Consider the following 25,660-nt stretch of genomic DNA (forward strand, 5'->3'; position numbering starts at 1 on the left):
GATGAACGTGGCTCTCTTTATGACAACCTCTCTTGCCTCTTTTTCTATCAGTGCCACAGAACTCAGTGATCCTCTGAGCTTACCTCTCATTCCTCCAAAGCTGCCACTATCCATCCTTTGTCTGCTCTGTCCCTCTGCGTACTAGTTATCAGCCATGGCTCATTGCGGAGCACTCTGGCTGAAGACTGTCGGTTTGCATCCCATTTCAGGCCGTTGACCTCAAGATCCAGGCTGGCACTCCACTGCAGTACTGAGGGAGTGCTGCACTGTGTCACAACTCCCTGGATATAGTGCGCTGTAATATCAAGCCCCACTGTTCCCCGAGCTGCGACAAATATGAAAAGTTTGACCAAACCACCAGATTGCCCCAATTCTACTGAACTGGTTAATTTAGGTTAACGTAATATGAGCACCAGGTTTGTAAACTTAACAAGTAAATAACTATTTATTGAAAAATTTGTCTTTAACTCGTGGCAAAAGAAAGAAATATGAACTGCTAACTTCTAAAATCCCTATATACGCACACACACACCCACCCCGGAATACAGTATTCAATGGATTGATTGTAATCGATGTCTTACAAATTCCTTTCAATTCTTGTTTTTTGTTATATTCATTCACGGGATGTAGGTGTCGCTGGCTCAGCCAGCATTTATTGCCCATCCCCAATTGCCCTTGTTCAGAGGGCATTTAAGAGTCAGCCACATTGCTGTGGGTCTGGAGTCACATGTAGGCCAGACCAGGTAAGGACAGCAGATTTCCTTCCCTAAAGGGCAAGATCGAACCAGATGGGTTTTTATGACAATTGGCAATGGTCTCACAGTCATCATTAGACTTTTTAATTCCATATTTTTATTGGATTCAAATTCCACCACCTGCCGTGGTGGGATTCAAACCCAGATCCCCAGAACATTACCCCTGGATTTCAGGCTTACCGGTCCAGTGACAATACCACTACGCCATCGCCTCCCCTTGTTGATGCAAGGTGGTCTTCCAACACTTTCAGTATTTAGGTCACTGGTCGAGAACTTGCTTTTCAATGTCTTTAATAGTGGTTTTCCCCTTTTCCTTTTTACTGGGATTGCCTCAGAGAGAGCAGGTTATAGAGATATGAGGAAAAGAGATTTTAGATGTTTTCTCTTTGCAAGCCAGGAGCTTTCTGCTGCATTGCTACCACACAAACCCTGGTCACCAGGTCCGGAGCCAATTAAAATGCTGTTGCCAGGCAGCTCCCTTGGTCTAGGACTCCTTTCCAGCACCATCCTGTCTTTCATGGCACACTCTGTTCCATGACTGTAACATTGTATGTATCTCTAATCCTGTTCCAGTGGACATTTCCTTTAAACTGCAGCCATTGTAATTCTAACCCACAATCCAACAGAAATAAAAAGATATGTTCCTTACAACTGTCAGAGGGTCAGTACCAAAAGAGTGTTGCACTGTCAGAAGGTCAGTACTGAGGGAGTGGTGCATTGTCAGAGGGACAATACTGAGGGAGTGCTGCACTGTTGAAAGGACAGTACTGAGGAAGCACTGCACTGCTGGAGGGCTAGCAATGAGGGAGTGCTGCCCTGTCAGTGTGGTGGTACTGAGGGAATGCTGCACAAACTGAGGTTCTGCATTGTCAGAGCAGGGCACTATTGGAGCGACTGTACTATAGAAGTATTAAACTATTGGGCAGTATTGAGGGACTACAGCACAGTCGGAGATGGCACTTTTCAGACGAAGGGCCCATTTTCCCCCTCAAGTGAACACAAAAGGTTCCATGGTACTATTTCACAGAAGCGCTGGGAGTTCTCTCCTGCGTCCTGGCCAATATTTATCCCTGAACCAACATCATGAAAATGGATTATCTGGTCATTATCACATTGCTGCTTGTGAGACCTTGTTGTGTCCTACATTACAACAGTGAATGCACTTCAAAAGGAGCTCACTGGCTATAAAGGGGGCATCCTAGTGTTGTGAAAGGTACTATAGAAATGCAAAGCTTTCTCTAAGTCTTTTTGCCTTATAAGTCATTCTCTCCCAGGATCTCCAGACTGTTTTTGTTCTTAATCCTCCATAGTCGTGCCTTCCTCGCAAACTGCAGACTTTAATTACATCCAAGCTCGACACCAGGATCGCTACCCCCCCACCAACCACCACCACCACCACCACCACCCCCACCCCCACCGATCCCACCTCCTGTTTACTAATGTGCCACTACGGGAGCCATGACACCTCAGCTCCTGAGAGACGATTTGCTGAATATCATTGTGACATGTTTTCTGCTTCACTTGAAGGATGGGAGTATGGAAAAGCTGTCCCACCAGACAATACCCCAAAGCACTGGAACCCCACTGAGAAAGCCTACCACACCCATCGGCGGCGCCGGTGGATACGGAAGCGCACCAGAAAGTCTGACAGGCAACGGCAAGTTAAGGTGTGGTATCACCAGCTCTGGTGCTGGATTTCAAATCTTGCAGGCCGCATTAGTCACTGTGAACCAAAACTTTTCAGTGGGTTCTGGAGGTGGATTTTGGATTGTGGGGTCCTGCCTTTCGTTTGAAACACTAAACAAGGGCTCCGTCTGCTCTCTCAGGTGGATGCCGGAGATTTGGGGGAGTTACCCCTGGCGTGCTGCGGCAGATATTTGTCCCTTAATCGACATCCCTAGGACAGATTACCTGGTCATTGCATATTGCTGTTTGTGGGAGCTTGCTGTGCACAATTTGACTCCTGCGTTTCCCACATTACAACAGTCCATCTCCTGCTGAAACTCTCATCCACGCCTTTGTTATCTCTAGACACGGCTATTCCAGCCCACTCCCGCTGGTCTCCCACATTCGACACTCTGCTGCCCGTGCCTTAACTCGCAGTAAGCTCCAGCCCCTGTGCTCGCTGACCTACACTGGCTCCCAGTCAAGCAACAACTTGAATTTTAAAATTCTCATCCTTGTTTTCAAATCCCTCCATGGCCCTGCTTCTCCCTATCTCTGTAATCTCCTCCAGCCCCCACAACCCTCTGAGATATCTGCACTCCTCTGATTCTGGCTTCCTGTAATTTCCCAATTATAATCGCTCCACCATTGGTGGCTGTGTCTTCAACGCTGCCTGGGCCCAAGCTCTGGAATTCCTTTCCTATGCCTCTCTGCCTCACTTTGCACCTTTAAGACATTCCTTAAAACCTACCTCTTTGATCAAGCTTTTGGCCATTTGACCTAACATCTCCTTATGAGGCTCGGGGGGTCGTATTTTGTTTCATAATGTTCCTATGAATGCACTAAATATAAGTTGCCACTGTAAATTCACTTCAGAAGTACTCTGTTGGTTGTTAAGTATTTCGGGACCTCCTGAGGAATTTCCTTCAAGCGGGGACGAGGCATTCTTCATCCTTTGAGCATATCTCCGGAACATTTATGCTTCTTCTCCAATGCATGATTTACTGGCTTGTGAGTGCTCCCATGGTCTATTTTTCTATATTTTTAAGAGCATTGCATCCAGTCCATGCTTTTTTTGGTAGTTAGGATGAGCAGACCTTCAGACGTACGCCAATATTTGCAATAGGTGACTTGCTCGAAATCCTTGAAACAAAACTGTTGCAAACATTTCTGGGAGGAAAGCTTCAAAGATGCAACTTAACATTTTCTCCTTTTCCCAACATGTTGAGCAAGGCTTTAAACAAAATGACCTCTTCGTGGTTTCTATAATATGATGCCTTTTTCTTTGCTCATTCTTGGCTTTCTGTTTTTTTGTTTATTATCTCCATCTCTTTCTTTTTCATTTCACTTTTTTTGACTTTTCTCATCTTCATTTATTTCCTCCTTTATTGTTCATTTGGCTCCTCAATTTTTCTCTCTCTTTCAGCCCCAACCCCTTCCTCCAGAATCACCGCAGGCTGTGCATTTCTACATTGGTTGGGCAGATGTTCATCACTAACCTCCTAACCAGGTCAATAAATTGTCTTCAGCTTTAGACAACAGTCCCTCTTATGTGGAACCTTATTAGATGCCTCCTTGAAGTCCGTGTAAACTGCATCCAAAGTGATTCCCCTCTGTACTGTTTGAGTTACTTCCTTAAAGAATTCAGTTAGGTTCATTAGACATCATGTACCCTTGACAAGAAGAAGTCTTTTGGTGCAGTGGGTCCCTGCTTTTAAGCCAGAAGCTCTGGCTTCGACTCCTACCTCAGGCCTCGAAGGCCAAGGAAGTTGCTCAAACTTAATTATAGATTGCACTAACCTCCACACGTACATGTGAGACAAACAGGTCGATAATTTCCTGATTGAGTTCTCTCTCTCACTCCCTTTCTCTCTTTCTCACTCTCTTTTTCTCTTTTTCTCTCTCTCTCTCGCTCTCTTTTTCTCTCTCTCTCTCTCTCTCTTGTTCTCTTTCTCACACACTCACTCTCGCTCGCTCGTTTTCCCTCGCTCACTCGCTTTCCCTCACTCACTCTCTTTTGCTTGCTCGCTCGCTCTCTTCCTCTCGCTCACTTGCTCTCTTCCTCTCGCTCATGCTCTCTCTCTCTTTTCTCTTCCCTTTCTGAAGTAATGGCATTGCAGTTGTTATCAAATAAAATTTGACACTGAACCACATAAGGGGATATTAAGACCAGAATCCGAAATCTCGTCAAAGAGGTGCATTTTAAAAAGCATCTTCAAGGAGGCAAGAGAGGCCGAGAGGGATAGGGAGGGAATTCCAGAGCTTAGAGGCCTTGGCAGCTGAAGGTAAGGCCAGCAGTGGTGGAGCAATTAAACTTGGGGATGTGCAAGAGGATTGCCGAGATTAGAGAACTAGCAGCCAAGACTGTACGTGCATATGGACCATAGGGACAGAACTAGAGTACTCGGTCCCTCAAACGCTGGAACCTTCAATTCAACTGCGGGTGACCTGCACCTTAACTCCACTTAAACCACCTTTGCTGCATATCTCTTTACAGCCTTTGCTTAACAAAAATCGATCGCACCTTCTGTCTTGAAAACTCAGGTTGTCCCTCAGCATCTGCAGCCTTTTGTGGTGGGGTTGGGGACAGAGAGTTCAATGAAGTGCTTTCCAATTTTGATTCTGAATGACCTAGTCCTCATGTTAAGATTGTGCCTGCCCATTGTGAATTAAACCACCAGAGGAAATAGTTTCCCTGAACCTGTCTTGTTCCTGAAGCAGGTTTTGATTAAAATGGGGATTTGTAGAACAAATTGTGACCTTTTTATTTGCAAGAGTTTTGAGTCGTGTGCCAAAATAACCCCACGCGCACCTGGAAATGGAGGCCTTTTCAATTTGTGTCTGATGTTCCACAGAGAGAACAGTTTGATCCCGAAGGCTGGGAATATGCCGCTCTATTTGGTTGGAAGTTTCATGTAAAACCGAGCAAGGGAGACACTTATCGGCGTAGGCGCTGGAGGAGGAGGATGATCCCGAGGGAGCAACTAGGCCCAGCGGCCATCTTCAGACTGGAAGGCTCTTTGGTATGTGACACTGTCAGTAAAGGTCGCCTTCCAGTCAAACGCTCAAGATATTTTCAAAAACATGATTATCTAAAGCTTTTCAACATGAAGAGTGAAGCGGGCACAGCAGCAGCAGCGGTTTAATATCTGAAGCCAGTTCTAAAGGCATGATAACATCAACTGAGTTGTTAAACTAACTAATTCTCGATGCTATGATAGCACTACAATGCAGTGATTAAGTATAGATTCAGCACAAAAGGAAGCCATTCAGACCATCATGCATGTATAGAGCTTTACTCTAACCCCGTGCTGTACCTCTCCTGGGAGTGTTTGATGGGGACAGTGGAGAGGGAGCTTTACTCTGTATCTAACCCCATGCTGTACCTGACCTGGGAGTGTTTGATGGGGACAGTGTAGAGGGAGCTTTACTCTGTATCTAACCCCGTGCTGTACCTGTTCTGGGAGTGTTTGATGGGGACAGTGTAGAGGGAGCTTTACTCTGTATCTAACCCCGTGCTGTACCTGACCTGGGAGTGTTTGATGGGGACAGTGTAGAGGGAGCTTTACTCTGTATCTAACCCCTTGCTGTACCTGTCCTGGAAATGTTTAGTGCCCTCACAGGCTGCCCGAAATGCAGAAGTATTTCAGTTCTCCAACACAAAATTTTCTTACTTGATGACTGCAGAATTGACGCAGAAAGGAGTGAAAGTGCAATGAAAATCTGAGTAGAGAAATGGTGCTTACTGAGTGTTCATCATGGCAGTGCTGTGTGTGATAGTCTACCTGCTCTCTTTCAGTGTTGGGAAAACAGTAATGAGCGACTGGACGACCTTGAGCAACAAGAGAAGACACTTGGGCACCAAGACCTTTATGGGATGACTGCCCCCTTTATATCTTGTATTCTGGACCGTAAGTTTAAAGTGGTCTATGAGAACAGTGACACTCTCACCTCAGGTTATGGTTTCAAGTCCCACTTCAGAGAATAGAGCTTAGATATCTAGGCTGAGACTGCAGTGCGGTACTGAGGGACTGTCGCACTGCCTTTTGGATTAAACATTGACCTAAGGCCCCAACTAGCCCCTCAAGTGGTTGTAAAAGATCCCATGACACTGTTTGAAGAAGAGCAGAGGAGTTATCTCCTCTGTCCTGACCAATATTTATCCAATCTTGAGGAATAGAAGCAGAGGAATGGAGAAGAATGATTTAAAAAAACAGAGTACTCAGTTCACATTTTAAGACCAGTGTTTAAGAGAAGAAAAGCTGAATTTTGCTGAAAAGAGAGATACGTTGGTGAGGCTCTTCATCTTGCACTCATCAGGACAAATGCAAGAATGCCAAATTTCAAACGATCACAACAATTTATACTGCAGGGGATAAGGGTGCTGATTGGTTGGCAAGACAGCCCTGGAGAAAGCAATGGTCAATGCCATGGCCAATCGGAGTTGACTTGCTAACCAATCAGCCCCCCCTTTCTTCTGTGTTATAATTATTGAGATTGTTTGAAATTTGGCATTCTTGCATTTGTCTTGATGAGTGCAAGACAGAAAACTTAGGCAATATGTCTCTTTTAGGAACATAGGATTTAGGAGCAGGAGAGGGTCATTTGGCCCTTCGAGCCTGCTCTGTCTCCTGTCTGGCCCCCATAACTTAGACTCCCCTATCTATCAAAAACTTATCCCATTCAGCTTGGAATAAATTCGTTAACCCAGCCTACACTGCTTTCCGGGGAAGAGAATTACATAGACTAATGACCCTCTGAGAGGAAATTTCTTCTCATCTCTATCTTGGAAGGAAGAACTCTTAATCAATATTTTTAAAACTCATCTTTGTTCAAACAGTGGCAATGCTTTGCAATATTCTACCCGGTTAACGTGGTGGGTTCAGAGGAATTGAGCCAGTCACGGTGTAGTTGCATCGGCAGTATTTAAAGTTTGCTGTTGGTATGTTAATCTCAGTAGTGTTTAAGGATTGACATGTTTGCACTGTGGTGAGCGATCCTCCTGAACAGCACTGTCGTTTTCTCTTCCTCTGCACAGCAGCCAATGCTTTCCAGTTTCGTGGCTACATCTACCAGGCGAGAGGTTTAGTTCCCACTGATAGCAGTAGCTCCGCAGGTTAGTTGACAACAGATGGAGCTCTCGCATCAGTTTGAAGGCAGATGTACAGGCGGTGCGCTTGTATGGGGTGGGGGGGGTAACTGTGCACATGAGTGTATACAGAAATGTGCGAATATGTTGTGTACAAGAGTGTGCCTGAAGTAGGGGAGTGGCAGCTGCAAAGGGAAGGAATTAAGTTATAGGGAGGGGAGGTGGTTTACTCTGTATCTAACCCCGTGCTGTACCTGTCCTGGGAGTGTTTAATGGGGACAGTGTAGAGGGAGCTTCACTCTGTATCTAACCCCGCACCGTACCCGTCCTGGGTCTGTTTAATGAGGCTGTGGGATCCTGCACTCAGCCTGCTGTCAGTGAGTAAACAGAGCTTAGCATGCCAATCCCAGGCTCGTTGTGTAACACGGTTTCATTAGCGGCAAGTTTCCTCACTTTTCCTGTGATATGCCGGGGACGCTAAAATCAGCCAAGGTTCTCGCCTTTGGAGGCACCGGGAGGGGGTGGCATTAGCACACCATTCTGGGTGCGGACTGGATTTGATTCTGTGATACCTTCCGCAGCCAAGCAGGGATGAATTTCCAGGTTTCTGCCCCAGTGGCGCTTTGGACAGAGAGCAACCATTGGCACCGCAAACATCCGAGTGAGGGCCAGGGGCATGGAGAGGGGAGAGAACACTTAGCTTATCCCTAATGCGGGTCTCGGAATTTCGCTTTACCCTTCCTTGAGGGTTGAACTGGAATTTTCCTCCTCTTGTTTCAGATCCTTACATCCAGGTATCCCTCCTGTACCAGAGCAAGCACACCGAGGTTATCAAAGGGACTGTGAATCCTACCTGGGACCAAACCCTGATTTTTGAGGAGATCGAAATCTATGGCAGCCTCAGGGAAATAGTTGAGATACCGCCTTTTGTCTTGCTGGAGTTGTTCGACAGTAATCGTGCTGTACGTTTCCTTGCCACGATGTTTTTGAAAATTAAAATCCTACGCGTGATCCCTTCTACTCGGTGGCCAGGTGTTATGTCCCCAGTCCCAATACGTGCAGCTGAGGGCCTGCCCATTCATAAGGGAGGCTCACCTCTGAAGGCAACCACAGTTAGCTAGCAGATACAATGTGGTACAACAATGGGAAAGTTGCACCATGTGTCCTACCACCTTGTTCTGACATGTTCTCACCACGCGTGCATTTCAAGGTCATACATCTGTGCAATTTCGTTTGCAGGTCATTCCTTGCTGATGGAAGTGGGCATTCTCCTGTTTGATGCCCCCTTAAAGAGGAATTTAAACCAATCCCAGAGCCTGGAATGCACGCCGTGGACTATTGGTGGCTATAAATTTCAGTCTCAATGATTAAAGTGGAATTGAGCGATCCACAGACGCGAGGGGGCCATTTGGCCCATGTGCCTGTGCCAACCCATTGCCAGAGCAATTTTCTTTCCGTTATTTGTTCATGGAGTGTGAGCGTCGCTGCCAAGGCTGGCATTTGTTGCCCACCCCTAATTGCTCCTTGACTGAGTGATGTTGAGCTGCCATGTTGAACTGTTGGCAGTCCCTTTGGTTGCTGTTCTGTAATAGTTTGACACAATTGAGTGGCTCACTTGGCTATTTCATTGTCAAGAACCAACCCCATTAATGTGGTCTGGAGTCACAAGTAGGCCAGTCTGGGTAGATTTCCTCTCCTGAAGGACCAAATAGGTTTTTAATGACAATCATGATCATTATTAATGAGGCTAGTATTTTACTCCAGATTTATTCGTTAATTAAATTTAAATTATTTCACTTGCCATGGTGAGATTTGAACTCATGTCTCTGCGTTATTAGTTCAGGCCTCTGGACACTCGTCCAGTAGCTTTACCACTATGCTACTGCCCGCTCCCAATCCTGAGCTAATCCCCTGTCTGATGATTTGACTCAATTTGGCTGACCGCAGGAGATCGTGGAGGTAATTGGGGCTTTGAATAAAGTGAAGCTTGCCTCTTGGGGAGGAGATGTGCTGATGTTTCTCCACTGTTTTCCTAGAGCAAGCATGAGTATATGGGTGCTGCCCTGTGCTACCCGAGTGTGAAGCTGGATTCGACAGCGCAATACGTCTCCGTGTTACAGTGGCATCCGGTCTTCCGAGGACAGCGGTTCAGTGGCGAGCTTCTGGTGTCCTTTGAACTACTTATGAAACAGAGAGTAATAGATTTTTCTTACATCGTTAGAAATTCATGTATTGATTCACCTGATAGGTAGCTTGAAGGTTGCTCAAACTATGTGGAGAGTTTGCCAGCACTGCAAGGATTTGCCTCAGCAGTCAGCGTTAAGACGAGATTGGTTAGGGGTGCTCTGAATTATGAAGGGTTTTGACTGAGGGGGTAAGGAGAAACTGTTTCCAGTGGCAGGAAGGTCAGCGATTTTACGATTTAAGATATTTTTTATTGGAAAAAGAATCAGAGGGGCGAACATTTTTTTATGCAGTGAAAACACTACCTGAAAGAACAGTGGAAGCAGATTTAGTCATAACTTTCAAAAGGGAAGTGAATAATTACCTAAAAGAGAAAAGCTTGCTGGGCTACGGGGGAAAGGGCTCAGGGAGTGGGACTAATTGGACAGCGCTTTCAGAGAGCTGGCAAAGGCACAATGGGCTGAATGGCCTCCTTCTGTATGACTCTAGGTAATAAAGTGAAAGGATGGGTATTTTTCAATGTCACATCCTGGGTCGTGATCTGGCAGAGTAGCCTGGCCAACAGTGTGAACGGGACGAGAACATAAGAAATGGGAGCAGGAGTTGACCATTCGGCCCCTCGAGCCTGCTCCGCCATTCAATACAATCATGGCTGACCTTGGGCTTCAACTCCACTCTCCTAGCCACTCCCCATATCCGTTAATTCCTTGGGAAACCAAAAACCTGTCTATCCCAGCCTTAAGTGTATTCAACAATGGAGCATCCACAACATTCTGGGGGTGAGAATTCCAAAGACTTGCAACCCTCTGAATGAATAATTTCAGACTGTAACCCCTGCCTCCATTTTGTTTTCTTTCCTTTGCTTGTTTCAATTTATTTTTCTGTCAGCAGCGCACTTGCTCTCCGCACAGTTTTTTGTTTCCTTTCTTGCCTCATCCCCATTCCCTTTGACCCTGGCAGACTAACTCTGCTGTCTTCCACTCTACCACAGACCTTCCTTTCGTCCTCGTCCCACCAACCTCTCGCTGAAAAACCTATTAACCTTTCCAACTTTATCCTGGCTCTGCTGAAAGGTCACAGACCCGGAACACGAACCCAGGTTCTCTCTCCACCGATGCTGCTTGACCCACTGAGTGTTTCCAGCACTTTACTGCTTCTATTTCAGACTTCCAGCATCTGCAGTATTCTGCCTCTCGCCGGGAAAAAGGATCGTGGTTTCCTCTGGGTGAGGACATGAGGCCATTCCCACAAAGTAGGGATGGGAGAAAACTGAAGGGGGCGGCCCGATTATGTTTGGAGGCAAGCTCCTTAACGTCACTAGGAGAGGATAGTGTTACCGATGCTCAGGGACCAGTTGATCCAAGCAAAGCTGGAGCAGAGTGCAGCAGTTAGTAGGAACCAGAAGAGCAGAGGGAAGGTTTTAGCCATTGCAAAGGTAGCTCTTGTGAGATTATGATGTTGCATTTTTGTTTGCAATTGCACAGGACGAAGATCAGAACTTACCTCCACGACCACCAATGAAAGATTCTGAAACGTACATGTTGCCACTGGGAGTGAGACCACAGCTGCAGATGACCACGATTGAGGTGAGGTTTCCTGAGTATATACTCTCCTCCCACACCCTTCCCTCCCAGTTGCAGCTGAAGAAATCCCTCTGGACCCCCCCCCATTTGCTACGAAATCTGGTCGCAATCACATTGCTGTTTGTGGGAGCTTGCTGTGCACAATTCGGCTGTCACACTTCCTCCATTGCAACAGTGGCTCCGCGTACCTCATTGGCTGCAAAGAGTTTGTGGAAGGCACCCGGTATAACACGAGTCTGTCTCTTTCTCAGGTTCTTGCCTGGGGATTGAGAAATATCAAAAACTACAACATGCTGAGGGTGACAAGCCCTAGCCTGGTGGTGGAGTGCAGCGGAGAGATGATCCAAACGGCACCCATCAAGAACTACAAGAAGAACCCGAATTTCTCGATCCCCATCTACTTCATCACAGTGGTTGGTTCAAATGTTAATTCTCCTGATATTCCCAGCTGCCTAATTTGGAGTCTCTGCCCTGTCCCCTGCAGTCGCTGCAATAGACGATGGGTACTCCAGACTACATCATCTGAGCAACTGACCACGAGCTGGTTCACAGCGAGAGGTGTCATGTTGAACTGAAGTTTATCCTCAGCTGTCTCTAGCATGGGCTTTCCAGCAGTGGCTGGGGGGGGCGGTGAGTTCAATGGACAGTGATCAGGAGCAGGAACCATGGCTGATTTCCCCCGTTCTCTCCAATCCAAGGGTCAGTGCACAGTGATCAGGAGCAGGAACCCTGGCTGATTCCTCCCTCTCTCTCTCTAATCCAGGGTCAGTGGACAGTGATCAGGAGCAGGAATCCTGGCTGATTGCTCCTTCTCTCTCTAATCCAGGGTCAGTGGACAGTGATCAGGAGCAGGAATCCTGTCTGATTGCTCCTTCTCTCTCTAATCCAGGGTCAGTGGGCAGTGATCAGGAGCAGGAACCCGGGTTGATTTCCCCTCTCTAACTCAGGGGTCTCTGAACTATGATTAGGAGCTACAGCCCTGTCTGGATTCTGCCCTCTCCCTAACCCAGAGGTCACTGGATGTGATCAGTAGCAGGATACCTGGATGATTCCCTCACTCTTTCTCTCTAACCCAAGGCTCAGTGGACAGTGTCAGAAGCAGGAACCCCGGCTGATTCCCCCAACTCTTTCTAACACAGGGCTCAGTGAACAGGGATCAGAAACAGAAACCCTGGCTGACTCCCCTCTCTCTCTAACCCAGGAGTCAGGGGACAGCGATCAGAAGCAGGAACCCTGGCTGGTTTCTCCCTTTCTCTAACCCAGAAGTTATTGGGCAGTGACCAGGAGCAGGAACCCTGGCTGATTTCCCCCTGCCTCTCTCTAACCCAGGGGTCAGCGGACAGTGACCAGGAGCAGGAACCCTGGCTGATTTCCCCCTCTCTAACCCAGGAACCTGTGGACAATGATTAAGACCTGAAACCCTGAATGATTTCCACACTCGCTCTAACCCAGGGGTCAGTGGCTATTTTATTCCTTATTAGCGTCCAGTGCTGAGGCTCATTGCTGAGTTGTACTGCCATTTGGATTGGCAAAGTCAAACTGGATGTGGAGAGCTCAGCTGATCCTGGGCAGTGTCCCCATTTGAACACCCAGGGTGATCTAGCCGCCTTCATGCCACTATTCTTGCTGATGGAAGGAGAAACTCTTAAAGGCTGTATATCGATTAGAGTTTTAATCGCTCCACCTTTGGCAGCGCTACCTTCAATTGCCTGGGTCTGTAGCTCTGGAATACCTACCCTAAACCTCTAGCCTCTCTCTCTTCTGTTAATATGCTCTTTAAAACCAACCTTTCTGAGTTGGATCCACCTGTCCTACTATTTCCTTATGTGGCTTGATGTCAAATTTCACCTGATAGCCCCTCCTGTGAAGCATGTTTAACGAGGCTTAATAGTACGATGGGAATGTAAGCTCTTGACTTGACAAGAATTAACTGACAGGTAATTTTCTGCTTAGTTAAAAGAACATAAAAAAAGGTTTCCAGTTGTTCCAATCCTTAAACTTTGCTTCTCAGGTGTTGTTGTTATTCTCTGTCTATTTTTCAGTCTTTTATGGGATGCGGGTGTCGCTAGTAAGGCCAGCATTTGTCACCCATCCCTAATTGCCTCTGAACTGAGTGGCTTGCTCAGCCATTTTTAAGGGCAGTTAAGAGTCAACCTCATTTCAGAGGGTCTGGAGTCACATGTAGGCCAGACTGGGCAAGGATGGCAGATTTCCTGCCCTGAGGGACATTTTTCATCAATGATAGCTACAGTCACCGTTACTGAGACTAGCTTTCAATTCAGGGGTTTTATTAATTCAGTTTAAATTCCATCAGCCGCAATGATGGGATTTGAACCCACCTCCCCGTGTATTAGCCCTGAGCCTCTGGGTTATTAGTCCAGTGACATCACTACACCACCGTACCCCCTTTGAATTCAAGTCAAGCATCCTGACAGTTCCTGTGGTGACAAATGAGAGAACCTGCTTGCCTTGTGATTGTCATTAGTTGTTTTATGTGATACTGTGATTTATGATCATCACCTTGCCTCAGTTTCTACCTGTAGATGCCGCCTATAGCCCTCCCATTGTGCTGAAGGTGCTAGATTTTCGAGCGTTCGGATACAAGCCAGTGGTGGGGCAGACGACGGTGAAATCCCTCAGCCAATTCATGTGCGACCCTTTCGCTGGCTTGGCTGAAGCTGAAGGTAACCAGCAGATACTTAACAAATTTGGGTTTGTGCTTTATGTCTGTCACACACCCTGCCCCTTCTGAGTTCTGATGAAAGGTCACTTAACTGGAAACATTAACTCTGTCTCTCTCCACAGATGCTGCCAGAACTGCTGAGCTTGACCAGCATTTTTGTTCTTATTTCAGATTTCCAGCATCCGCAGTATTTTGATTTTATATTAAACCTTATCGCAGACCTTCCTTTTTGTTCTTTACCCCACCCCCTTCCCCTTTTCCTGCCTCTGCACTTATTTAAAGCTAACGCCTCTTAACTCTTCCCAGTTCTGATGAAAGGTCATTGAACTGAAATGTTAGGTCTGTTCCTCTCTCTGCAGACCTGGCCTATTGAGTATCTCCAGCGCTTTCGGCTTTTGCATACAAACTAAATGTTTGCCGCCTCCCCTTGTCAATCTCAAGCCACTGACTCCGATTGGTTACCGTCCTCAAAGGAAAGTCAGCTGTGACTCAGTGGGTGTAACACTTTTGCCTCTGAATCACAAGGCTCCTGGTTCGTCCCATTCCAGGGCTTGAGTGCAAAAATCAAATTAACACTCCAGTGCAGCACTGAGAGGGAGCTGCATTAGAGTGTCAGCTTTGATTTTTGCACTGAGGGAGTGCTGCACTGTCAGAGGTGCCATCTTTCGGATGAAACATTAAACTTAGTCCTTGGGTGGGTGTGAAAGAATCCATGGTACTATTTCAAAGGATTTATCCCTGGTGTCCTACCTTGATCAACATTACAAAAGACGAATTATCTGGTCTTTATCACATTGCAGTTTGTGGGAGCTTGCTGTGCAAACATTAGCTGCTGTGCTTCCTACGTTACCACAGCGACTATCTTTCCAAAGTACTTCATTGGCTGTAAAGCACTTTGAGGGCTCCTGAGGTTGTGAAAGCCAATTCATAAATGCGAGTATTCTCTTCTTTTTATAACTTTTCCAAAGCATTTAGCATCGTAACTAGAATCATAGAATGGTTCCAGCACTGAAGGAGGCCGCTCAGCCTGTCATGTCGGTGCCAGCATTCTGCAAGAGCAAATCACTTAGACCCACTCCGCTGCCTGTTCCCCATTACCCTGCAAAAAAAACTGTTTGAGGAATGAATGCGTTTCACATTTGCAAGACTGAAACCCACAAAATAACCTTGGAGGTACCCTGTCTTACACAGTGTGACTATATTAAATGCTGCACCATGCCAGAACTGAAAGGTTATAACTATCAGGAAAGACTGAACAGGCTGGGCTCTTTTCTCTAGGAAAGAGAAGACCAAGGGATGACCCGGGAGAGATCTTTAAAATGGTGAAGGGGTTTGATAGGTTAGACATAGAGAACATGTTTCCACTTGTGGGGGAGACTAGATCTAGGGGCTACAAATAAGAACATAAGAACTAGGAGCAGGAGTAGGCAATTCAGCCCCTCCAGCCTGCCCCGCCATTCATTACGATCATGGCTGATCTCATTTTGGCCTCAACTCCAATTTCCCGCCCTCTCCCCATAACCTTCTGACCCATTACTTATTAAAAATCTGTCTATCCCCTCCTTAAATTTATTCAGTGTCCCAGCATCCACCGCACTCTGAGGTGATGAATTCCACCAATTCACGACCCTTTGAGAAAAGTAATTCCCCCTCATCTCTGATTTAAATCTACCACCCCTTAGCCTAAAACTATGGTCTCTCATTCTAGAGTGCCCCACAAGGGGAAACATCTGCTCTACGCCTACTTGGTCTATCCCCTTTAGCATCTTATATACCTCAATTAGATCTCCTCTTATCCTCCTAAACTCTAGCGAGTATAGGCCTAAACTGCTCCATCTCTCCTCATAAGACAAGCCCCGCTTCTCTGGAATCAATCTAGTGAACCTCCTCTGAACCGCCTCCAATGCAACTACATCCTTCCTCAAGTAAGGGGACCAAAACTGTGCACAGTGCTCCAGGTGCAGTCTCACCAATGCCTTGTACAGTTGCAACAACACTTCCTTATTTTTATACTCTATTCCTTTAGCAATAAATGCCAAAATTCCATTTGCCTTCCTTATTACCTGCTGTACCTGAATACTAGCTTTCAGCGATTCATGCACAAGGACACCCAGATCCCTCTGCACTGAAGCATTCTGAAGTTTCTCTCCATTTAAATAGTAAGTCGCCTTTTTATTCTTCCAACCAAAATGGATAACCGCACACTTATCCACGTTAAACTCCATCTGCCAGATTTTGGCCCATTCACCTAACCTGTCCATATCCATTTGTAAATTTCTTATTTCTTCATTGCAACTTTCTTTCCCACCTATTTTGGTGTCATCTGCAAATTTAGCTATAGCGCCTTCTATCCCTGAATCCAAGTCATTAATATAGATTGTAAATAGTTGGGGCCCAAGGACCAAACCCTGTGGCGTCTAGTTACAGCTTGCAATCCAGAAAAAGGTCCATTTATCCGACTCTCTGTTCTCTGTTGGTTAGCCAATCCTCTATCCAAGCTAATATACTACCCCTAACTCCGTGTGATCTTATCTTGTGTATTAATCTTATGTGCGGCACCTTATCAAAGGCCTTCTGGAAGTCTAGATATACTACAGCTACAGGATCCCCATTATCCATTTTGCTTGTCACATCTTCAAAGAACTCTAGCAAATTACCCAAACACAATTTACTCTTCACAAAACCATGCTGACTCTGATGGATTGCATTTTGACTTCCCAAATGCCCCATTACCACTTCCTTAATAATGGCTTCCAACAATTTCCCAATGACAGACATTAAACTAACTGGTCTATAGTTTCCTACTTTCTGCATCCCCCCTCCCCCACTTTGAATAAAGGCATTATATGACCATTTTCCCAATCCACTTGAACCTTTCCAGAATCCAAGGAATTTGGAATATTATAGCCAATGCATCCACTATCTCCACTCCCACTTCCTTTAAGACCCTGGGATGTAGGCCATCAGGTCCTGGGGACTTGTCACCCTTTAATAGTTGATAGTTACTAATAAATCCAACATAGAATTCAGGAGAAACATCTTTATCCAGAGAGTGGTGAGAATGTGGAACTCACTACCACAAGGAATGGTTGAGGTGAATAGAATAGGTAAAGGGGAAACTGGATAAACTGGGAGAGACAAAGATAATGAAGGATCTGTTGATATGGTGAGATGAAGTGGGGTGGGAGGAGGCTTCCACGGAGTATAGACATCAGCATAGACCAGCAGGGCCACATGGCCTGATTCTGTGCTGCAGACTCGATGCTTCATACACACATGGCCTCATCCTCACCAGCATATAAAAGGTGAGAAACTTGGCTAACAGTTTCCCCCCCATCAACTGGGGTCCAGTGGTGAAGCTCAGTACCACACAGTTCTCCAATGAGCCACTGGGGGCAGACCACTCAGACTAAGGATCAGGTTTTGTTGTTCTCCAAACTGAAATGAAACCAAAGTTTCTGCATCATTTTAATTGAAAGCTCTCTTCCTAAGATGCGAATATGACTTCTACCAACAGTTTCAACGTTGAAGCGCCCAACATTGAGGTAAGATATGTTGGAAAGTGTGAAGAAAAATAGATGATGAGAGACAGCAGTGATATGAAAGGCAAGAAATAGCTGCCAAGTTATTTTTGGCAGTGATTTCAGTCCCACCAGCCACCCCCAACCTGCCCCATTCTTATCTCGCATATTCCATGTTGTGTTCAACCTGCCAGCATCTAGGGAGCAGGATTGAACAATGGGATTCTCAGAATAGCTTCAGCTGTCCTTGGGATTAGCTTATGTGACATTCTTTGATGTATAAACCATGATAGATAAATCAAATTGCAACAAGTAACATTAGTAATACTCTCATTAATTAACATTGTACCTGCCCTGGAAATGCTAGATGGGGAAAGTGTAGAGGGAGCTTTACTGTGTATCTAAACCCGTGCTGTACCTGCCCTGGGAGTGTTTGACGGAGAAAGTGTAGAGGGAGCTTTACTCTGTAACTAACCCCGTGCTGTACCTGTCCTGGGAGTGTTTGATGGGACAGTGTAGAGGGAGCTTTACTCTGTAACTAACCCCGTGCTGTACCTGTCCTGGGAGTGTTTGATGGTGACGGTGTAGAGGGAGCTTTACTCTGTATCTAACCCCGTGCTGTACCTGTCCTGGGAGTGTTTGATGGGGACAGTGTAGAGGGAGCATTACTCTGTATCTAACCCCGTGCTGTACCTGTCCTGGGAGTGTTTGATGGGGACAGTGTAGAGGGAGCTTTACTCTGTATCTAACCCCGTGCTGTTCCTGTCCTGGGAGTGTTTGATGGGCCAGTGTAGAGGGAGCTTTACTCTGTATCTAACCCCGTACGGTACCTGTCCTGGGAGTGTTTGATGGGCCAGTGTAGAGGGAGCTTTACTCTGTATCTAACCCCGTGCTGTACCTGTCCTGGGAGTGTTTGATGGGCCAGTGTAGAGGGAGCTTTATTCTGTACCTAACCCCGTGCTCTACCTGCCCTCGGAGCGTTTGATGGGGAAAGTGTAGAGGGAAATTTATTCTGTATCTAACCCCATGCTGTACCTGTCCTGGGAGTGTTTGATGGGGACAGTGTAGAGGGAGATTTACTCTGTATCTAACACCGTGCTGTACCTGTCCTGGGAGTAATTGATGGGGACAATGTAGAGGGAGCTTTACTCTGTCTCTAACCCCGTGCTGTACCTGTCCTGGGAGTGTCTGATGGGGACGGTGTAGAGGGAGCTTTACTCTGTCTCTAACCCCGTGCTGTACCTGTCCTGGGAGTGTTTGATCGGGACAGTGTAGAGGGAGATTTACTCTGTATCTAACCCTGTGCTGTACCTGTCCTGGGAGTGTTTGATGGGGACAGTGTAGTGGGAGCTTTACTCTGTATCTAACCCCGTGCTATACCTGTCCTGGGAGTGTTTGATGGGGACAGTGTAGAGGGAGCTTTACTCTGTATCTAACCCTGTGCTGTACCTGTCCTGGGAGTGTTTGATGGACTGGATGCCATGAGTTTAAACCTGATGAGTTGAAATGTGTTGTTCTTTAGAGTTCAGCTGCAGAAGATGAAAGGAAGTCAGAACTGGAAGCCACTGAAGGACAGCTGGTGAGTCAGCATGGGGCATTGTGTAAACTCTTGTCCTGGTTGTCTCTGTCTCAGGGCAGGTAGAAGTATTTTTCTGCCCTGCTATTTCTGGATCATAAGCAAACTTTGAGACTCCTCTGCAGATCTGCTACCCTCCTAGGAGTTGGAAAGCACTTAGAAAGTGGGAACAGTCCTCACTCTCCACCTGTAAGCAAACTAAGTTGGCCTTCTTTTCATAGCAGCAAAGCTATGTTGGGAAACCATGTTATAGAACTGGTGCTAGCTGCAAGGCTAGCGTTTGTTGCCCATCCCTAATTTCCCTTGGGAAGATGTGAGCCACCTTCTTGAACCACTGTAGGTACAGCTGAATGTGCTATTAGTGAAGGAGCTCCAGGATCTTGATCCAGTGACTGTGAATGAACAGTGAAATAATTCCAAGTCAGGATGGTGTGTGGCTTGGAGAGGAACTCGCAGGTGGTGGTGTTCCCATACATCTGCTGCCCTTGTCCTTCCAAGTGGTAGGGGTCGTGTGTTTGGAAAGTGCTGCCGAGGGAGCCATGGTAAGTTCCATTTACAACTGTGCCATTTCTCTCTGTAATGCCTGGCATTCCAGCAATTATGACTTACTTGGAGAGACTGGTGATACTAAAAATGTTCTCCTTGGAGCAGCAGAGGTTAAGAGGAGATTTGATAGAAGTACTCAAAATCATGAGGGAATTTTGATCGAGTAGGTCGTGAAAAACTATTCCACTGGCAGAAGGGTTGATAGCCAGCGGATGCTGATTTAAGATAATTGACAAAAAAAAGCCAGGAGTAGGATGCGAATTCTCTTTAACGCAGAGTTGTGATCTGGAATGCACTGCCTGAAGGCTGGTGGAAGCAGATTCAGTACTAATTTTCAAAAGGCTAATTGGAGAAATAATTGAAACCGGAAGTTTTGCAGGGCTTTTGGGAGAGTGGGACTAATAGGAGAGCTCTCTCAAAAAGCCAGCACAGGCACAGTGGGCCGAAGGGTCTCCTCCTGTGCTCTGAAATTCCCTGAGAATGGAATCTGACAACTTCGGTCTATATTCAAACCCTGCTTTGGAAAATCTTTACCGCAAACACAGTACTGATAATATATTCCTGTTTGCTTTCTTCAAGGAAGATAACACCATTGATTGGTGGTGTAAGTTCTACGCCTCATCTGGGGAGCATGACTACACGGATTACCTGTTGCAGGGGTACGACACGATAAAGGTAAGGGCTTCTTCATCTCTGGGCCACCCTATTCCTCTGACTATTAGACATTACAATGGCCTGGCCCAAACACAGCCCCTTGGCCTTGTCTGCTGACTTAGATTTTTTTTAAATTAATTCATGGGATGTGGGCTTCACTGGCTGGGCCAGCATTTATTGCCCATCCCTAGTTGCCCTTGAGAAGGTGGTGGTGAGCTGCCTTCTTGAACCGCTGCAGTCCATGTGGTGTACGTACACCCACAGTGCTGTTAGGGAGGGAGTTCCAGGATTTTGACCCAGCAACAGTGAAGGAACAGTGATATATTTCCAAGTCAGGATGGTGAGTGACTTGGAGGGGAACTTGCAGGTGGTGGTGCTCCCATCCATCTGCTGTCCTTGTCCTTCTAGCTGGTAGTGGTCATGGGTTTGGAAGGTGCTGTTGAAGGAGCCTTGGTGAATTCCTGCAGTGCATTTTGTAGATGGTATACTTACTGTGCGTCGGTGATGGAGGGAGTGAATGTTTGTGGGTGTGGTGCCGATCAAGCGGGCTGCTTTGTCCTGGATGGTGTCAAGCTTCTTGAGTGTTGTTGGAGCTGCACTCATCCAGGCAAGTAGGGAGTATTCCATCACACTCCTGACTTGTGCCTTGTAGATGGTGGACAGGCTTTGGGGAGTCAGGAGGTGGGTTACCACAGATTTCCCAGCCTCTGACCTGCTCTTGTAGCCACAGTATTTATATGGCTAGTCCAGTTCAGTTTCTGGTCAATGGTAACCCCCAGGATGTTGATAGTGTGGGATTCAGTGGTGGTAGTGCCATTGAACATCAAGATTGGCTCCTGATCCAGCCTTGCTTTGATTTTTGAAATCCTCATACTTGATTTCAAATCCATCCATGGTCTTTCCCCAGCCTAGCTCAGTAAGTGACAATGAGATTTAACAGAATCATTTCAGGTACCAGCTCCTGTACTGATAGAAAAGTCACCATACATGGGACTCAAGGGTATCTGGAGAGAGGGAGAGGTAGAGGAACGACCTGCTGAAGGTGAGAAATATCGAACTTTTTTTTTGCCTCAGTAACTCTTAGTTTTCAGTTTTTATAGGCCTATCAGTTTTTAACATCAACCCTTGTGGGCATTGATAAACCCTGTATAAAACAGGTTTGGCCTCAACTGGAGTATTGTGTCCAGTTCTGGGCAGCACACCTTAGGAAGGATGTTAAGGCATTAGAGAGGGTTCAGAAAAGATTCACAAGAATGGTCCCTGAGATGAGGGATTTCAGTTATGTCGATAGATTGGAGAAGTTGGGATTGTTCTCTTTAGAGAAGAGAAAATTAAGAGGAGATTTGATAGAGGTGTTCAAAATCACGAGGGGTCTGCACAGAATAGATAGGGAGAAGCTGTTCCCATTGGCGGAAGGATTGAGAGCCGGAGGACACAGATTTAAGATGATTGGCAAAAGAAGCAATGTGACATGAGGAGAAACCTTTTTATGCAGCGAGTGGTTAGGATCTGGAATGCGCTGCCTGAGAGTATGGTGGAGGCAGGTTCAATCGTGGTTTTCAAAAGAGAATTAGACCATTATCTGAAGAGGAAAGATTTGCAGGGCTGCAGGGGAAAGGCAGGGAAGTGGGACTAGGTGAGTTGCTCTTGCAGAGGGCTGGCATGACACGATGGGCTGAATGGCCTCTTTCTGTGCTGTATCCATTCTAGATTCATTGGGGTGCTTATAATGCTGCATCATTGCCAATCAGTTACTGATCTGCAAGACCCATAGAATGATAAGATTTTCCCCATGTGCGTTATAGTGGTGCCTGGTATTCTCCTGAGACTTCCTAGTTGCTGTATGCACACAGAAACCCCTCCCTTTGTGAGTGAGTAGGGCCATGTATCCTGAGATTTGAGTGGTTGGTGGTTTGGGGGTGGGTGGGGGGGGTGGATTGCAAGGGTCTATACTTTGGGCACCAGGCTCAAGGAGTATTCGATCCTGACTAGCTGAGGTCATTAGAGATGCTCACAGTGATTTTTTTTTCCTCTTTTCCCCCCTCTCTCGGTCTCTATGCCTCTCTTTTTCTTTCTGCCAACTCTGCTTCCTCCTTCTCTCTGCATCTCTCTCCCTCTCTCTTCCACTGCCCCTCTTTTTCTCTTGGCCTCCACTCTGCTCTCACTCTCTCTCTCTCTCTCTCTCACTCACACTCTCTTTTTCACTTTCTTTCTGCCTCTCTTCCCTGCCTCCCTCCCACCGCCCCCACCCCGCCTTTCCCATTCCCTCTGACTCTCTCGTTCCCTCTACCTTTTCAATTCCCTCTGCCTCTCTCTCATACAGATTTATCCATGCCCTCTAGAAGATGTGCCTCATTTTAAGGGGCTACAAGATTTCTGCCACACCTTCAAACTTTACCGAGGAAAAGTGTATGGGGAAATGGAGGATCCGATCGTTGTGGGCGAATTTAAGGTAATCAATAAAGGAGTTATTCGGGTGATAGTTCAGTCACCCCTTTCGGCTGCTGACAGTTCAAGGGAATCTCCTGTGTCAGCCACTCTGAATGTTTTTCATCTAATTTCCATTGGTGGCCACACCTCAGCTGCTTGGGCACCAAGCTCTGGAATTCCCACCCTAAACTTTTAGGATGCTCCTTAAAACCTACCTCTTTGACCAAGCTTTTGCTCGTCTATTTTAATACCTCGTTGAGCCTTCCCGAGTCCACTTTGTCTGTTGGAATGCTTTAATATGTCGAAGGCGCTACATAAATGCAGCTGAATGTTTGTACCTTAAGGCTACAACATATGACAACTCAACTTAGTCAGCTCCTCCGACCCGACATTTAATTTTGTTCCGTTTTCCTCCCCTCAGCTATTCCAACATGTCGCAGAGTTTGGCAGGTTGCTGCTGAGATTAGTTAACTCATCAAGCGTACGCTACAGATCTACGATACAGATCAGTTCCGTTGTATTTATTGGATTGGGAAGCCTTGGGTACCTCCTGCTATTATCCAAGACTCAGTGGGTAACTCTCCCACCTCGTAGTCAGAAGATTGTGGGTTCAAGTCCCACAGCCCAAAATCCAAGCTGACACAATAGTCTAGTACCGAGGGAGTGCTGCACTTTTGGCAGTGCTGTCTTTCAGACGAGATGTCAAATGAGAGTTCTGCCTGCCCTCTCAGGTGGGCATAAGAATCCTCTGGCCACTATTTCAGCATCACAGAAACAGATTATTGCTCGCAATTGCATTGGTGTTTGTGGAACTTGCTGTGCACAAATTGGCTGCCGCGTTCCCTACATTACAGCAGTGACGACGCTTCATTGGCTATAAAAGTGCTCTTAAACATCTTGAGGTCGTGAAAGATACTAAATAAATGCAAGTTCATTCTATGCTGTGTTTGATACCTGCCAATTCCCTGTTAACAGGCTTGTTTGTTGCTTGAATGAGCTCTTTGCATACTTGGGTTCAGAGAAATTGTGCAGCACTAATTGTACACAAACAACATCTTGGTTGTAACATTTGGTGCTTTGAAATCCTGTGTACCAGGAGCACGACGCAAGATAATGGGTGAAAGGCTCTCGCAATGACCTACATTCCTGTTAATGAGGCCTCACATTGGGGGCACAGCTTCACTAAGCTCTTCCTGAATTGTTCAGTGCCTGAAAATTTTGACACTTGCCAAGGGATAGCTTCGGTTTGCTGTCTCTAATCCTGTAGATAAAATAAATGATTGTCATTAAGTCCGTCAACGGTAATTTTTCAAAAATAAAATTGATATATGAAACACTTGTTCCGCCTTGCAGTTGGAGTGCTGCGTGCAGGTCTGGGGCCCACACTTTAGGAGGGTGGTAAAGGCTTTGCAGAGGATACAGAAGAGATTTTACAAGAATTGTTCTGCGGGGTGAGGGATTACAATGGCCTGGATAGACTGGAGGAGCTGGTGTTGTCCTATAGAGCAGAGAAGGAGATTTGATAGAGGTGTTCAAAATCATGAAGAATTTTAAGAGTAAATAAGGAGAAACTGTTTCCCATGGCTGAAGGGTCGAGAGCCAGAGGGCACAGCTTCAGTTGACAAAAGAACCAGAGGTGACATAAGGATTTGGAAATTGATAGTCTTTTGGGGGTTCAAATGTTTGTCTCTATCCTGGGAATGTTGGAGGGTGAGCTTGAATTCTTTCACAGGATGTGGGTGTTTCTGGCTAGGCCAGGATTTCTTACCCTTTCCTAATTGCCCTCCAGAAGTTGGTGATGAGCTACCACCTTGAACCGCTGCAGTCCATCTGGTAGGTACGCCCAGAGGGCTGTTTTAGAAGGAAGTTCTGGGATTTTGACCCATTGACAGTGATGAAACGGCAATATAGCTCCATGTCAGGATGGTGTGTGGAGGGAACTTGCAGGTGCTGGTGTTCCCATGCGTATGCAGTCCTTGTTCTTCCAGGTGGTAGAGATCACGGGTTTGGAAGGTGCGTCAAAGGAGTCTGGTGAGTTGCTGCAGTGATTCTTGTAGAATAAATGGTACACACTGCTGCCACTGTGTGTCAGTGGAGGGAGTGGTGTAAGGTGGCGAATGGGGTGCCAATCAAGCAGGCTGCTTTGCCCTGGCTGGTGTCGAGCTTCTTGAGTGCTGTTGGAGCTGCACACGTCCAGGCAAGTGGAGAGTATTCCATCACACTCCTGACTTGTGCCTTGTAGATAGTGTACAGGCTTTGGGGAATCTGGAGCTGAGTTACTTACTGCACAATTCCCAACCTCTGACCTGCTCTTGCAGCCACAGTATTTTTATGGCTAATCCAATTCAGTTTCTGGTCAATGGTAACCCCCAGGTTGTTGATAATGGGGGATTCAGTGACAGTAATGTCATTGAATGTCAAGGGGCGATGGTTAGATTCTCTTTTGTTGGAGATGGTCCTTGTCTGGTACTTGTGTGGCGCAAATGGGCCACTGACGGACTTGATGGGCTGAATGATCTTTTTTTGTCCCATAATGTCCTTGAGAATCCTATGTCATCCTGCACTGTCATTTTATTTTCTCCTCATTTTAATTTTTTTAGGGGTCATTTCGAATCTACCCCCTGTCAGATGATCCGACGAAGCCTCTCCCTCCATCTCAGTTCCGTCAACTGCCTTCCAGTGAGCCACAGATCTGCTTAGTGAGAGTTTACATTGTGCGTGCCCTTGGCCTTCAGCCTAAGGATCGAAGCGGGACGGTATGTATTTGCTGCTTTCATGAGCAGGGAAAAACCTACACGGAGCGAGTAAAATATCAAACGTGACAAATTCACCATGGGCCCGTCAGCTTCTGAAAGGGGAAAAATACTAGCCAACATTTTATCTGGGATCTATTTTTAACGCGGCAAGTTACTGTGATCTGGAATGCACTGCCTGAAAGGGCGGTGGATGCAGATTCAATGGCAACTCTCAAAAG

At 46.4% G+C, this 25,660-nt stretch overlaps 1 protein-coding gene across 1 annotated transcript in view; it reads left to right on the plus strand.

The window, feature by feature from the left end:
* Positions 1-25,660, plus strand: part of LOC121290057 (myoferlin-like) — a 119,648-nt gene that overhangs the window by 63,587 nt on the left and 30,401 nt on the right. The window contains exons 28-41 of the mRNA XM_041210213.1: positions 2,283-2,422; positions 5,276-5,443; positions 6,220-6,331; positions 7,459-7,536; positions 8,290-8,471; positions 9,546-9,704; positions 11,178-11,279; positions 11,528-11,689; positions 13,807-13,960; positions 17,452-17,504; positions 19,003-19,059; positions 20,182-20,277; positions 22,580-22,708; positions 25,287-25,442. Coding sequence (XP_041066147.1) covers positions 2,283-2,422; positions 5,276-5,443; positions 6,220-6,331; positions 7,459-7,536; positions 8,290-8,471; positions 9,546-9,704; positions 11,178-11,279; positions 11,528-11,689; positions 13,807-13,960; positions 17,452-17,504; positions 19,003-19,059; positions 20,182-20,277; positions 22,580-22,708; positions 25,287-25,442 — 1,748 coding nt within the window. The remainder of the gene's footprint in view (positions 1-2,282; positions 2,423-5,275; positions 5,444-6,219; positions 6,332-7,458; positions 7,537-8,289; positions 8,472-9,545; positions 9,705-11,177; positions 11,280-11,527; positions 11,690-13,806; positions 13,961-17,451; positions 17,505-19,002; positions 19,060-20,181; positions 20,278-22,579; positions 22,709-25,286; positions 25,443-25,660) is intronic.

The sequence above is a fragment of the Carcharodon carcharias genome, chromosome 17 (assembly GCF_017639515.1).
Source record: "Carcharodon carcharias isolate sCarCar2 chromosome 17, sCarCar2.pri, whole genome shotgun sequence".
NCBI lineage: Eukaryota > Metazoa > Chordata > Chondrichthyes > Lamniformes > Lamnidae > Carcharodon > Carcharodon carcharias.